This window comes from Cydia fagiglandana, chromosome 15, assembly GCF_963556715.1.
Source record: "Cydia fagiglandana chromosome 15, ilCydFagi1.1, whole genome shotgun sequence".
NCBI classification, from domain to species: Eukaryota; Metazoa; Arthropoda; class Insecta; order Lepidoptera; family Tortricidae; genus Cydia; species Cydia fagiglandana.
In genome coordinates, this window is record NC_085946.1 from 2420226 (window position 1) to 2435925 (window position 15700).

General features: G+C 41.1%; 1 protein-coding gene across 1 annotated transcript; it reads right to left on the bottom strand.

Annotated features, from left to right (window-relative positions):
- Positions 1–1705: 1705 nt before the first annotated feature.
- Positions 1706–15700, bottom strand: LOC134671163 (CD63 antigen-like). The gene is made up of 4 exons (XM_063528934.1): positions 15494–15700; positions 4255–4443; positions 2912–3106; positions 1706–1933 (listed from the first exon to the last, which is right to left on the bottom strand). Exons 1-4 carry the CDS (start codon positions 15551–15553, stop codon positions 1862–1864), a joined length of 516 nt encoding a protein of 171 aa, XP_063385004.1. The 5' UTR covers positions 15554–15700; the 3' UTR covers positions 1706–1861.

Consider the following 15700-nt stretch of genomic DNA (forward strand, 5'->3'; position numbering starts at 1 on the left):
TGAACCCGTGAGGGATAGAACACATGCAATGCGACCAAATCAAAAACAAGTTTTAACATTCCTGACAACACGCAAAAAACAACCTACGTAATTTAATCGGGTTTATTGCTACCTACCAAACTTAGGTGGGCAACAACAAGACGTTTGCAATTTTGACGTGGCTCTTAGGACTTTTAGAGATGTCAAAAATGAAAAGTGATAGCAGGACTAAGACAAATAATAATATCGCTTTCTTTGTTTCTCCTACCGAAAGTTCCATAAGACCATCACGTACGGTCATTTCCCTACCCCCCTTGGCTTCTCCATAGTTGCATTTTCTTCGAGAAGCAAGTATATGCCCATCAGTATAACAGCCGTAACAGTCATTGGAGAGTCACTTTTAATTTGGACCTTGTTGTGCGAGAATAAGGTAAAGAATTGAATGAGTATTCCAATGGCTGTTATGCTTGGAACTTTGAATACCAATGCGTATTCAAAATAGTGAAATGTGATATAAATTTGATACCAACACCAATCAAATGTGTCAGGGCTCATGACCATTAAATTTTGCTCTACAGGTCAAATTGACGTTATTGGTTGAAGAAATATCACTTTTTTTATTTTTTTTTTATTTAACAAGCCTTTATTGGAATAATCCTTAACATCTATAAAAATCACTTTTGATACTGACAGATCAGTGTCATATCGGAATCAAATCGAATAACTAAAACTCAAATTGGCCTACTACACTAACAGTCAGAGAAACTCGATGTTTAGCTGACCGCTATGTCTAGATGACCGCTTCTCCTTAAAAACGTAGGATTCCTATTTTCCTCTTTGGATATTAACATAGGTATCTATATATCCGTACATCGAATTGCGTAATAGAACTGATATTTTTAACTGACCACTTTTTTTAACTTCGAAACGTATAACGTACTGGCCACTGTCACAGAATAAATAATAGTACTAGTACTAGGTACAGAAGACTCACTCTCTAACAAAACGCGTCTGTTACGATGAAGACAGATATGGCCGCTAGGTGGCGACCTGTAGAGTTAGGCCGTAAAAAGTCTGCAGCGATTTAGATAGCCCACATAGTGCAAGTGTCATTTTAAACGTAAAACTTTTATGAAATTGTGACGTATAAATAACACTTACACTGCGTGGGCTATCAAATCCGCTGGAGACTTTTATTGGTGCGACGAAATCGCGGAGTGAGCCACGCCTGCCACTGTGAACTTTTCTTTCTAACGAACCATATAGGTCTATTCAGATAATTGTCATGGTTATGATCTGTCAGCGGTTCAAGTGACATTTCTGATTGAATAAATTAGGTAGAAACTAAAAACAGGATTAGGAGGAGAATAAAATATCAAAAGTTTTATCAAGAAATATAATTCAAAAGAGGCATGATCATAATCATTATATTAACTAGATGAAATTGGCAAAAACGCCCTAACATTTCCATTTCTGACCGCAGCTGCACTACTGGTGTTATTGTCAATTTCCATAGTAAAATGAATGGTACTGCTGCTGTTGGCGGAAATGGACTGTCACCTTAATGCAGCTGCAGTGGAGATCCGAATGTCACCTTGACAACGTAACGACAGCAACTTTTGCTGCAACGCACCGCCACTCTGCACTGCTGCAGTCCCAATCCGAATGTGATCTTTAGTTGTTATGGCATCTTGAGGGCATGACCACGTCGTGTTGTACCTACATTCGCCTTCAGTTATATCGGATCGGCTGAGGTGCTCAAAAATATCTGATCACGGACTCTAACGCCTTGACAATAGAGGCGTGTTCAGATATTTGTGAGCACCTTGGCCGCTCCGATATATCTGATGGCGGTTGAACGAGGATCTACAGTGTGGGACGTCTATGCATAACCATATCCGTTGTTGCGACGCACGTGGACAGCAAGGCAGCACCCGAACACCATACCGACCATCTGTAATGAGACATATATTTACTAATTTATTGATTAAATCAGTAACACAGCATTACAGTATTTAAAACCATAGGCACTGTGAAACCCGCCAACAAACCGCTTTGTGGTTTGGCAGAAGATTGTATGTATTTAGATGTAAGTAAGCTTGAGATAAACGCGTTATTTTTTTTTTTACTACAAAATAAAAGAAATGCAATACACATAAACATGTACAGTCGACGTCAAAGATATGTTTACGCTTTTGCACCTTACTCCTTTGTAATAAGGCGAAAAGTGTAAACTTACAAAACAAGAATTACCTACCGATAGTTCTTTGAAATCTTGTGACAATTGTCATCATTATCATCATAAACATCACAAGAGAAATAGCTGTTTTTTACCGATATAATAAAGTTTTTTTAAATAATACAATGATGGTGACAAACAGGAATACGGCCGGGCCCGCCCGATGGTAAGCGATAACCGTAGCCCATGGATGCGTGTGACGCAGCAACAATGAGACTTGTCGAATTGTCGCACCTGTCACGTTGGTGAAATAGGGGCCTTATAAGTAATACTTTTGACCCATAGTCTGCGAGACGCTATATATGTATATGTTACATTTTATGCTAACTGTACTTTACAATCATTAGGGTAAAATTCCATTTCTAACCGCAGCTGCATTACTGTCAATTTTACAATGGAAATTGACAATGACAGCGACGCGTTCAGTACCGGTAGTGCAGCTGCGGTTAGAAATGGCATGTTACCATTAGGCCTTTAACATCTTCACATATGATTTATGCAGCGTCTGTAGGTATGCGAGGAACAACATCTCTCGTGGCTGTATAAGCCAATGCAAAGCTGAAGTAGGGAGCCATGTCGGTGCAACATCAATGAATTGGCCCTCTTTGCTAATTTTCGGGCAAGGTCTTGGAACCATGCGTTGTGACTTTACTACTTTGAAATCACATTCTTAAACTGGGAAAGAAATCTCACCTCTACGGCGATAATGACAGAGCAAATGCCAGCAAAGCAAATCCTGATGGTCTTAGGGTCCACCGGTTCCGCACCTTTGGCTTCCAAGGTCTCATTAGTATTCGTGATAACTACATCCAGCCACTCCTTCTTCACGAATACCAATGCTATCAGAATTACTTTCAGGGCCATTAGTAAACCCATGAAGATAGAGAACTGGAATAAAAAAAATATTCAATATAAATAAGGTTTTATATTACAATTACGCAATAACAACATTTTCACAGATAAGAAATATGTTTTAACTAGGTACATATTTGTAACAAAACAGTTTAGGGGGGAAACTTTACGGGCCTGATTTATAGTTAAATTGTGTTGTTTTATCCCTTTCTTACAAATACATAAGTCAAAATGACAGATACAGACAAATGATTATTTCACCTAGTTTCATTTAAATTAGAACAAATCTACTAAAGTTATCGCGGAACAAACTACCTATCCTAAAAATCTTCGAAATGCCGGGACGTCGCCCTCCGAGCCAGCTGCGTTTGATATGTACATAATATGTAAGTACCTAAAGAACTTCGCTTTATTCGATTAAAATTATTAAATATTGTGATTAAAACAAATGGTATAAACGGGAAAAGTATACGAGGATGGGGATACCTCATAGGTATCCCCATCATTAGTAACGTCATAGCAGAGTTTATTAAAGTTGGACCGGGGGTGGTATGTACTCACCTAATTCGTTGAGGAAAGCCATAAAATTGAAATTGATGTTATATGTCATATCATAAACTCTTATATAGGTACAGTCAGCACCATTAATACTAGCAATGACTATGCTGGTGGCTATGGGGGTTGAAAGGGGGTTGAACGTTTGTACAGATTTATTTTTGAGCGATGGACTTTTTTTTTTTTTAATCTTTTTTTTTTTTAAGGGGTTTTGTCACGCAGTGACAATGTCACCCCCGTAATGAGATCTAATAATAATAATGATGTAGTAGTGAAGTATTACCTACACCACTACATCACATTTAAATATAGTTTGCACATCAACCTGGCCTCGTCTGGCGATGGACTTGAAACTTCTTAAAAAGACATGATGTTAGAAAAAAATATAAGTTATTACTGCATTTTTGAAGATTCATCCATAAGGGATATCAGTTGGGGCTGAAAATATTGCTTCAGACGAGAGACCTACGTAAATATTCATTTTTTTTTTCGGGAAATATGATTTCTAGCCAGCACTTAATATTGTCAAGCTTTAATTAAAGCCTTTCGATTTATAAGACTATTGAACAGTACTTTTATGTTTGGGCAACTACCAGTTCATTTTCAACCCTGGATACGCGTGTACTCACTGTAAAAAGCATGCATTGACTCTCGGTCACAGCCCCGCAGCACCCGAAGAACGCGACGCCGAACACCAGAGACCCCAGCACGATGTAGAAGATGGGCACATGGCCTCCATGGGATCCGAGGATCCTCGCTACAGCTTCTACTTTTAGGTACCCGGCCACTCCAATGCCTAGGACGGTCGCGCCGACCAACTAGGAAAAAAAAGGTCACATTTCTAAGTTAGAGTACCTACACGCGCACACAGGGTTCAGAGCGGCTTGCGGGAAAATTGCGGGGATCTTTCTCTTTTACTCCAATGAAGGCGTAGTTAGAGTGACAGAGAAAAATTCCCGCAATTTGCGAACTTCGATTTTCGCTGTTATAGCCCTGAACCCAAAAGTTGATGGTTTTAAGAAAAAAAGTAAATGTTACCATTTTTTTAAAAAGCCCCTTAAAAATAAACCCTTATTAATAGGTAGCGCATGAAAATTGAAAACCTGATTTCTGGGTCAATTTCTGAACACGATTTTTTTTCTGTCCGTGATGAAAATCGCGGGTTAGCATCAAATAATACTTACCATTTTTTTTTTACATAAAGAAGCCACACTTTCACACCGGGTTCCATATGAATTCACTGATTAATTGGTTTTTAGAGTACACTTAAAAATACCTAAAGGCTCAAATTACTACTCCCGTGCCCTGTCCGGAATCTACTTTTGAGCATAATGAAAAATCCTACGAAAAATTCTACATTAGTATCACTAATTTAGTGTCAAATACTTAAACTAGATGATATTTACTATCACTGAGCACATACACTATTAACTTCATTGTGGTAAATAACTCGTGATCGAAGTTTAAATTTTGTCCGAGCGCGCGAGTAAAATTTCGTCGGCAAAACTCAAAGGGCTCTCACAGCCGACGTCTGTATCTGAACCGCCTCGTGTCCCGCCTCACCTGTACTGGCAATATTCGGCTGATTCTCAAAGCAAGCGGATGTACGTCAAGCCGCGGCGTGTTCGAGCAAATCGCATAAGTATTTCGGAATCCGGGTGGGCGACAATTTTTTTCTAATTTCGATGCCCCTTATAATTTTTATTTCCCACATAGCTTTTCAAAAACAATTGTCATATTAAGGAGCCCTTTATGTATCTTTATGTAAGCGATAACATAACAGTTTGTTTAAACACGATTTAAATTTTTGGCGAATTTTTTTATTACGAATTCTAATTTCCGTGCCCTAATTCCCATAGAATATTTACCTAAAACAGCTGATTAAGTGGCACGGGAATTAGAAAGTATTACATTTATTGTCAACAAATTTTTAATTGGGGGCACTGTAAGTTACTTGGCAATGTTTACGTCATATTATTATTACATATATATATATTGGCATTGAATATATATTATATGTAATAATAATATGACGTATATCTTTCTATTTTACATTTAAGGAAATCTCAGAGAATGCACAAAAATCTATGAACGGTTTTTTAGTATAAGTACTATAGTACATACTTACAGGGTGGACCCGAATAACCCGGGCAATTTTAATACGTAAGGTAAGGTGGGATAAGACGACACTAGGGTAAGACTATCACTTGTATGGAATCCTCGTACTGTTAGTCTTGCGCCACCTTACCTTATTCATTTATCATATTATAATATTAAAATATTATATAAACATAAAACTATTTTTGGAATTATTACATATTATAATACCCGTACCTAAGGTTACATGAAACAAAATGAATCAAATTTACAATGGTTTTATTTTGTAAATTTGACAGCTGACAGCGTAAGCCGTATAAAATTTAAATATCTGGGAGACCGAGCTTTGCTCGGAAAACATATACCTACCTAAAAACTCAAAAATGCGCGTTTTCCCAGAGACACCTAGCTAGATCGATTTTTCATCCCAGAAAACGCCCATATATGATCAAATTTCATCGAAATCGTTAGAGCTGTTTCCGAGATCCCCGAAATATATACAAGAATTGCTCGTTTAATAGATTAGTTGTTATAAATTAGCTTTTATAATAGGTACAAGAAAAAATAAATATATCCTATTCTTACTATATTATAAATGCGAAAGTATCTCTGTCTGTCTGTCTGTTATCTCGTCACGCTTAAGCCACTGAAACAATATCATCTTGATAATACATATTTGGCATGGAGATAGTTTGAGGCCTGAAGAAGGACAAAGGATCTGGGGGCACAGCAGTGCCGCCGCCAAGTCGAGCAAAACAAAGTGGCACGGCCATACCATCAAATCTCAATAACATTCTATCTAAATAACATTTAATTTGAGCATGTAGTCTAAGAATTAATACACTTTAAAATCCCTTAGTTTTGTCACTGGCACAATCACTCTCAATCAATATTATTTTAAGGTACTTCTAGCATACCCACAAGTTCCAAATTTGAAACGTAATTAGGTTTTAGCTTTTTAAGCCAATAAAAATGTATGAGAGGGTTACCTCAGGAGTGCTAAAATAATACTGCCGTGTAGGTTATAGTCAATCTATTCAGTCACAACAACAGAATCCGTACACTAGCAAGTTATTTTTGTTCACACAGTTTGGGGGTTCAAACCCAATAATCACTAAACTTAATCTACCGTTATTCATTAATTATTCACAAAATAAACAAAACTCTTCGAGAGCGCGGTGAGGCGTCGTGTGTCGAGAGACAAGACAGATCCGCGCTCGCCATGATGCTACGCGAGAGCGGGACGGCAACTCTGCGTCTTAGGTTAGAACGAGACGGATGGCCATAGCTTCCGCTCTACTTAATTACTATATCGCGCCGGGAGTTGTCCACGAGTGGCGCGCTTTACTCGGTTTGCTATATGCTCCCCCTCTAGTCCTGGAGAACGCCCCCGCTCCTGGACTAGTACCCTATCATTCCTATCAGCCTTAGCTGGACGTCCGCGATTCCTCTTAGGAATAACAGGTCGTGGGGTATCGCCATCGTTACCTTGGTAACGGGTAAGGTCCTGAGTGTGGTATCTACCGAGAGAAATATCCGGTTGGTCGGTGCTAGCGATTGTGTACGTCGTAGGACTAACCTTCTCTGTTATGACGTACGGTCCATCGCGACGTGGGAGAAACTTAGCAGTTACATCCTTCGATGTATTACTCAGCAGATGCGACTTAAGGAGGACTAAGTCACCTACCTCAAATTCATCTGAAGGTCGGCGCGACGTATCGGCATACTGCTTTGCTTTATCCTGTTGGACCTCCACACGTTCCCGAATACCTGATAAGGAGTTTAAAAATGATCGGAGATACGGAGTTATCTGTGGGACAAAGTTATCTTTATCCAAGATGGCACGTAGGTCATGGATGACCTCTGTGGGTGACCGCATTTCCCTCCCGAATGTTAAATAAGCGGGTGATTTACCTGTGGTGCGGCATCTTGCACTGTTCAAGGCGAACCGTATCACCGGTAACTTCCGTGGCCAAGAAGTGTGGTCTTCTTCCACGAGCTGTGCTAACATCGCTTTCATGTCTCGATTTTTGCGTTCCGCAGGGTTGGCTTCTGGGTGGTATAACGGGGCGAGATTTTGTTTTATTCCTAGAGCTGCCATGCACTGACGCATAACTGCGGATACGAACTGGACACCATTGTCGGAAATGACTCTACGTGGTAGACCAAAACGCATAAAGTACTCCTCGACGAGAATCACCGCACAAGCTTCAGCGGTGGCGTCCTTGAGTGCGTATAGCTCTGTCCACCGGGTAGCAGTGTCCTCGACGAGGAAAATCCACCTCTCCCCCTGGTCTCCTGGTGGCAAAGGACCGAATAAATCCATGGCCAGCACTTCATTGCGTTGGTTCATGAGCGGTGTCTGCAAAAGACCTGGAGGCTTGGTATTTGTGGCTTTGTAGCGTTGACAGTGTATGCAGGCTTTGACATAATCAGTGATTATTCTCCGCATACCTGTAAAGTAGTACAGCTGGGCAACCTTCTGATACGTACGATCGACGCCAGGGTGTCCGGCTACCGGCGAGTCGTGGCATTCCTTTATAATCTCCGCTCTGAGACTACTGGGTATCACGAGCTGTGGGGTCTCACTATCTGAATCGGGGTTGTACCTGTATAGTACCCCTTGATCCATTAAGTAGCCGCGCTCCGTCCATCGTCGAGATGCCACCTCGTCGGAACCCTCGATTTCTTTGATAATCTTCTCCACCTCGGGGTCAGCGAGCTGTTCCCGCCTCAACTCTGCTGGATTCTTCTTTGGTAGGTCGACCACGACCGAGCAGATTCCGCAGTCCTCACGGGAGTCCCCGGAGCAGACTGGCCTACTCAGCGTGTCGGCTACCACGTTCGCCTTCCCCGGAGTGTATTTGAAACGGATATCAAAGGCCTGGAGTCTAAGGGCCCAACGTACCAACCTCCCTGCTGGTGACTTCAGTGACAGCAGCCAACGTAGGGGCTGGTGGTCACTGCCAATGACGACCGGCTGGCCGTCCAGGTAGGGTCGAAAACGCTCTACCGCCCACACCACTGCGAGAGCTTCCCTTTCCGTAGTGGAGTAGTTCCGCTCCGCTGCGTTAAGAAGGCGACTAGCGTACTCTATAGGTCGCTCTTCGTTCCCGTCACCTTGAAGTAAGACCGCTCCAAGGGCGTAATTGCTCGAATCTGTCCTGAGAATAAAAGGACGACTGAAGTCGGCTTGAACCAAAATTGGAGCTGTGGTCAGAAGGCGCTTCAGCTCAAGGAATGCTTGAGTCTGCTCTGATCCCCAGATCCAGACTTGATTTTTCCTAGTTAGGCGTGTCAGTGGTTCGGAAACCTTAGAGAAGTTTGGTATAAACTTCCTAAACCACGAGCACGTTTGTAGAAAGGTTCGCAGATGCTTCAAGGTACCTGGTTCCTTCATCTCGAGTACAGCACTCACCTTATCAGGATCGGTGGAAACGCCTTGTTGCGTTATGACGTGGCCGAGGTACCTAACGCTTTCACGCGCGAAAGCGCACTTCTCCCTGTTGACGTGGAGGTTGAACTCGGCCAAGCGTTTGAAAACTGCCTCGAGGTCTTGTAAGTGACGTTGATAACCTTCCGAGATCACTAGAAGGTCGTCTAAGTAAGCTAAGACAGTTACGTCTTTTAATGCTGAGCAGGAACGTAAGCGGTCGATCAGCCGTTGAAACGTCGCCGGGGCATTTTTCAGGCCAAATGGCATACGCTTAAAGCGGAAGGTACCTAACGGACACACAAATGAGCTTTTGTCCCTGTCCGCCTCTCTTAACATTACCTGCCAGTACGATGAACGAAGGTCAAGGGTGCTCATGTAGCAATCTCGCTTCGTATTCTGCAACAAGTCATCGATGCGTGGCATCGGGTAGGTATCGGACTTGGTAATTGCATTCAAACGACGGTAGTCCACACAGAACCGGATCTCACCATTCGCCTTCGGCACCATCAGAGCTGGTGAACTCCAAGCTGACTCACATTCTTCAATGATATCGTCTTTTAACATCTTATCAATCTCCTTCTTCATCAACTCCTTCTTGGCTGGATTGAGTCGATAAGGTGGTACTGCTATAGGAGGATGCTCACCTGTTTCTATCCGATGCTCAGCGTAAGGGGTCGGAGCTCCCCCTGGTGTGAAGACGTGTGCGTGCCTAGTAAGAACGCCAGCGAGCGCTTGACGCTCAGCTGGTGTAAGATGACTTCCCTCGTCAGCCCGTAGGACGTTTGTGGCAGCACAGGTTACACTGGGCGAAGTAGGCTCGAAACACAGTTTATACTGAACGGTGCGGTTCCTGCTAAAACACCATACCAACTCGAGGAAATCAATATCTACCCCGGCAGCAGTAAGAAAATCGATGCCTAACAACGTTTCATTATTAGTCGCGTAAGGGAAAATTATGAACGGAATTTTAACGATTTCCTGTTCTAATCGCACCTCTAATACAGTAACTAGTACTTCCATTGTACGCGACACCCCATCAGCAAGCTTAATGTTGCGCGTTATCGTGCGAAGCGGATGGTTCCGACGCAAGAGAATAGCATATAGCGTGTGTCCCGCGACGCACCGCCTCGCTCCCGTGTCTACCAAACCAGTGCCTTTCACGCCTAAAATCTCTATATTAAAAATCGGTCTTGTCGTTCGACTCACTGTCTCGCAATCCCCATCAACATAAGTCATGTACAGATTTAACAACTCATCATCAGAAATTTTACTACAGTCCGCGTCAAAAAACATGTCAACTTCCGTAACGCCCCTGCCATTTGAAGGGTTAATGCACTTTGACGCGAACGACGAGTAATCATTATTATTATTGTTACAGGCACGATTATTATTAAATACGCACAAAAGTGGGTTAGGACCGTTTGATATATTAGGTTCGTTTTGTTCACGACTATCCATCATCGAACCTTTTCGCGCGACTTCACTTGAAATTATTGAATTATTACTAGAACACATCGGAACTATAGTAGAACTAAGCGGTCCGCGGCTGCGAAATTGTTCGTTACATGAATGAGGGTTAGTCGTTTTCAAAGAATGATTAGCACACATAATATTTTTAAAAGCTATAGGTACCAAACAATGTACACATTTCTCGCCTATAGTTATAGTGTTACATGCAGGAATCTTGTTACCACTTGGCCCATCGAATTCATAAGAATTATGAGTAGTGCCACTTTCGACTTTATTATTATACGAAATAGGGCTCAAATTGCTGCATGTGTCACTCATAGCAAAATAGGGATTTTGCAATCTATCTTTCGACGTGATATTGCACGGGTTAAAATCGACACTATAAAAGCTAATATCACTTGTTTCACTGTTAGATGGCACATTTGCACTATTTGCAGAGTTATTCTTAGACGTGGACTCACCTGAGTTCATGAGCTTACGGCATTGGTCTTTGGAGTGTCCAAACCTTCGACAGTACGCACACACGGGTCGCAGCTTTTTCGCGGTCGCGTCCGCGGCGGCGGCGGTGGTGGTGACACTAGTGACTGCAGCGCCGGTGCCTTGCGCGACCGCCGGTTGAGCAGGCGTCGGCGCCGGCGCGCGCGGCTGCGCGAGCGCGGACGATTGCGGCGCCCGGGGCGGCGCGGCCGCGGCGCCGCTGGCATGCGATGTACCCGTACGCGCCGTGGTTGTTGAAGCGGGAGGCGCGCGTTGGTTTGAGGTCACCGTGCGGCTTGAAGCCTGCGACGGTGTTTGTTTCCTCTCCCCCTCGTCGAAAGAATCTTCCACGCTTCGCGCACGGCGGAGTAGCTCTTTAAAAGTTGCGAAGTCCTCCCTCCGTAGCCTCTTCCTTATCCTGCTATTCATGAGTCCGTACGTCATGTCAAGTTGCGCCTTTTCGGAAATATCTCCCTCGGGGAGTCGCGCGAAAAGGGAACGTATTCGCGCCACAAACACGTCGGTGTTTTCCGTTTGCTGTGGCGATGAAAATATCTCTATATATAAGCGATGGGGCGGGCGGCGGTCACCGTAGGCACTTATAAGATTCTCTTTAGCCTGCTGCCATGAAGTAATTTGCTGTTTCACACCCTGCCACCATGTCGCCGCGTTTTCTTTTAGAAGGTACGCCAGACCGCGCAGGACATTTGTATCCGAAACCTGTGCGCATTCACTATAGGCGTCTACTGCGTCAATAAAAGCTTCCACTGACTCCTGCGGCTGGCCGGAGAAAGTGGTCTTGCAGCCCGTTAACGTTCCTTGACCTTGAGCTGTACACGACGTAGTACGCGACGATACTGATTGTAACAACTCTTTCAGGGCTTCGGTCTGCGATCGCTGTAGCGTCTCTATGATGTTTTGCACATTTTGAGTCGAAAACATATTAATGTCGGCCAATGCCGTAGTCACCGCGTCGGCTGTGTCCGCCTCGCGAGCTTCTTCATCACCGCCATTTTGCGGTTCTTCGTCGGTCTCGGGCTCTGTACTGGCCGCTTTTCTCGTTTTCGGCGGCATATCGACACACTCACTAAAGAAATGTACTTTCAACTACACTTTCGAACGAACTTGTTATTATTTCACGTTGGATGCGCCATATATGAGAGGGTTACCTCAGGAGTGCTAAAATAATACTGCCGTGTAGGTTATAGTCAATCTATTCAGTCACAACAACAGAATCCGTACACTAGCAAGTTATTTTTGTTCACACAGTTTGGGGGTTCAAACCCAATAATCACTAAACTTAATCTACCGTTATTCATTAATTATTCACAAAATAAACAAAACTCTTCGAGAGCGCGGTGAGGCGTCGTGTGTCGAGAGACAAGACAGATCCGCGCTCGCCATGATGCTACGCGAGAGCGGGACGGCAACTCTGCGTCTTAGGTTAGAACGAGACGGATGGCCATAGCTTCCGCTCTACTTAATTACTATATCGCGCCGGGAGTTGTCCACGAGTGGCGCGCTTTACTCGGTTTGCTATAAATGTAATAATACTGCAATATTAGTCACGTTCTAAAGATAACTGCATAATTAAGTTTGTAATCCTATAGAAATATATGCGATAACAACGTTACCTTTTAGTTCTTACAATTAGTAGGGAAAATAAAGGTACACTACGATGGACGATGTGAGTATGAATAAAGATGTATTATGATATGTATATACATAGTATCAGTATGGTATGGGTATGTTTACCCGAAAAGAAGGACAGCCTACAAAAAGAGATGGGATCATTTCAATTCATGTAAAAAGATGCAAATCTCGCAACGCAGTTCTTCTACTCTACTATAAAAAAGTTTTGGGATGTAATGTGAAACCAAGTCGGTTATTTTAGTCAGTGCCAGGGGGTATTTTGTAAGCAAGTTTTTTTAAGGAAGATTATGATATTTTTGAGTAATTACTTAACCAACCTACGCTTTGAAGATTTTCCCGCAGGGCAGGGACACCCTGTATACCTATGTGTAAAGTAAGGCGGGGTAAGACTAACTTAGTTTATTTTGATCGGGGCAAGACTAACAGTATGAGGATTCCATAAAAGTGATAGTCTTACCCCGGTGATAGTCTTACCCCACCTTACCTCATATGTGTTCAAACAATTTTTTGGGTTATTAATTTATGAAGGCAGCATATTCGATTTCTTCAGATTAACTTACACAATAACTTCTTCTCACTGTGCCCCTATTTATTTCTTAGTATCATTTCCTATACGACCATATACCAGATCATACCCCTTGTACCTATCTACATGCAGATACATAATGACACTTTTTAATGAATAGTTTTGTATGTAAAGGCGGACAAGTTTACGAAACTACTCAAAGTATTGTTTTGAAATATGTACATTTTACTTAAATAAAATAAAAATTGTCATTAAAATAAAGGAAAGGATTAGTCATATACGTAGTTTTTAGTGTAACATACTTTCGTAGATTTGTCGTTCGAAACTAAAATTAAAGAAGGTAAATATGTCCGATGCCACTTCAGTATGGTTGCAGTATATTATTGTAGATTAAAATATACATAAATAATAGTTTTAAGTATCAAAATAAGTTAAGAAAACAATTCCCGTGCCGTGTTCTAATTTCCGTCCTAGTAAAATCTAATTTCCATGGACACACTAATTCCCGTGCCCTGACCAAAATTTTAAATTTAAATAACTTTTATAGTTTTATTAATATTTTTATCCCATAAGAAAATTAATATTTATTATATTTTTTATCAAATTCTCAGCATATTTTTTTTTGTGTATTGTTGGTATTTCCAAATTCCATGGAAATTAGACAAAAATGCTCGTTTGGTGAAATTGACCCTTCTGAATCCTAAAATACTAAGTATATTTTCGTACCGATTTTTACGATATTTCAAAACCGGAAATGGAGAAGTTACATGTCGAAATTCGGGTATGGGAATTTTTAGTTTAATTTTATATACAGGGTGATTCATGAGACGTGAGCAGGACTAATCCTGCACACTCAGTAACTGATAATTGATCGATCACCGTCGTATTAAGGTGAAACAAGCACACTTTTTCCTATTTTTTTGTTTTTGTCTAGGGCAAATTTAATTCTCTGCAATCATGGTCACCCTACAAGATCTAATTAATAAACATAAAACCTCTTTAACCGCAATGACAGCATATTGATTACGAAGAAAATAAACTGTCAAACTTGAATGACATACGAGTTTTCAAAAGTAACCAGATCGTGATGACATTCAATTTGACACAGAATATCGGTAGTTTAGTATTCTAACTGTAGGGTGACCATGCATGTCGTAAATAAATTAATAACTTTTTTTTTCAACACGACTAGAAAATTAACGTTAACCGCACTAATACTGATACGAAACAGTTGCTTATAATTTACGAAATGCGCAGTGTTAGTCCTGCTCACGTCTCCTGAATCACCCTGTATATAGCCTGACAAGTTCTTTTTTAGCCCTGATATAATGTCGCTACAAACAGCTTACATATAGCAACAATACGTGTACGTCATGAATAGTCGGGACAGTGTGTATTGGCATCGTGCAAGAGCGAGTGAGGTATACAATTATGTACATGTGAGTTGTAGAAGTATGTTTCCCAATCGAAACCCAATCGAAAGAGCATGTTTAGTTGATAATTAAGTATGAATAATTTACCTATCCGCCATAATTTGATTCTAAATATTCGACCTCCGTATATATATTTACCAGATTCAGTCACTCGTGGTGGTAATGGCTCATTCTTATAATAAATATTTTTGATTATAGCACTAAAGACGCCTTAAATAAGAAAAATAATAATTTAATAATTAATATTCATATTTAGTACAAAACTAACCAGTTTATTACAAACTCACTATGAAAATCAGTACCCGTCATGTCAACAAATAATTTCACAACATTGTTTAATGGAATGCTACTGAATCCCGTATCCTTTTTCTGTCGCAAGTATTTTAATGTATTTAAAATTATTTGTTTAGCATCGGTGTGAATTTTTTTGGGCATTTTGATTGCAAAATCTATTATTATCCTGAAATATTTACAATCATTTTCGATTTGTTTGACATCGGTGACATTCAATGACTTTCAATGTCGGATGTCAAACAAAATAATTGCCATTAAAATAAATTAGTTCCATCGAAAATCCGCAACGTGGCGAGGGCTAAAAAGGAACTTGTTAGGCTTTACCTAATTATGATGGAATTATGACGAAAACTATAAAAACTATGGACAAAAAAAACACGGCTAACTTAATATTAATTTGTTTAAGTGTCACTATTGTCACTAACTGAATATTTAATCTAAAAAAGCTATTGTCTCAATATTTAATGAAAAAGAGAACTTACAGCAAACACCAAGTTGAAAATGAACAACAAAAATTTGACTGTAGATTCACCGCATCCCATTTTGACGTTTTCTGATGGTGATGTGACCACTATGGCAAATACTCCGCGCAGAAATGGTGCGAACGCTCACAAATTATCGGAACAGGATAAAGTTATACATTACTCACACGTAAAAATAAATGAGAATGTAAATCGGTAACACTCCTA

Coding starts and splice junctions, on each gene's coding strand:
- LOC134671163 (XM_063528934.1), bottom strand. CDS start 15,553: ATGGGATGCGGTGAATCTACAGTCAAATTTTTGTTGTTCATTTTCAAC. Junction 3,107..4,254: donor GTCAATGCATGCTTTTTACA/GTGAGTACACGC, acceptor TTTTTATTCCAG/TTCTCTATCTTCATGGGTTT. Junction 1,934..2,911: donor CTGTCATTATCGCCGTAGAG/GTGAGATTTCTT, acceptor GTCTCATTACAG/ATGGTCGGTATGGTGTTCGG.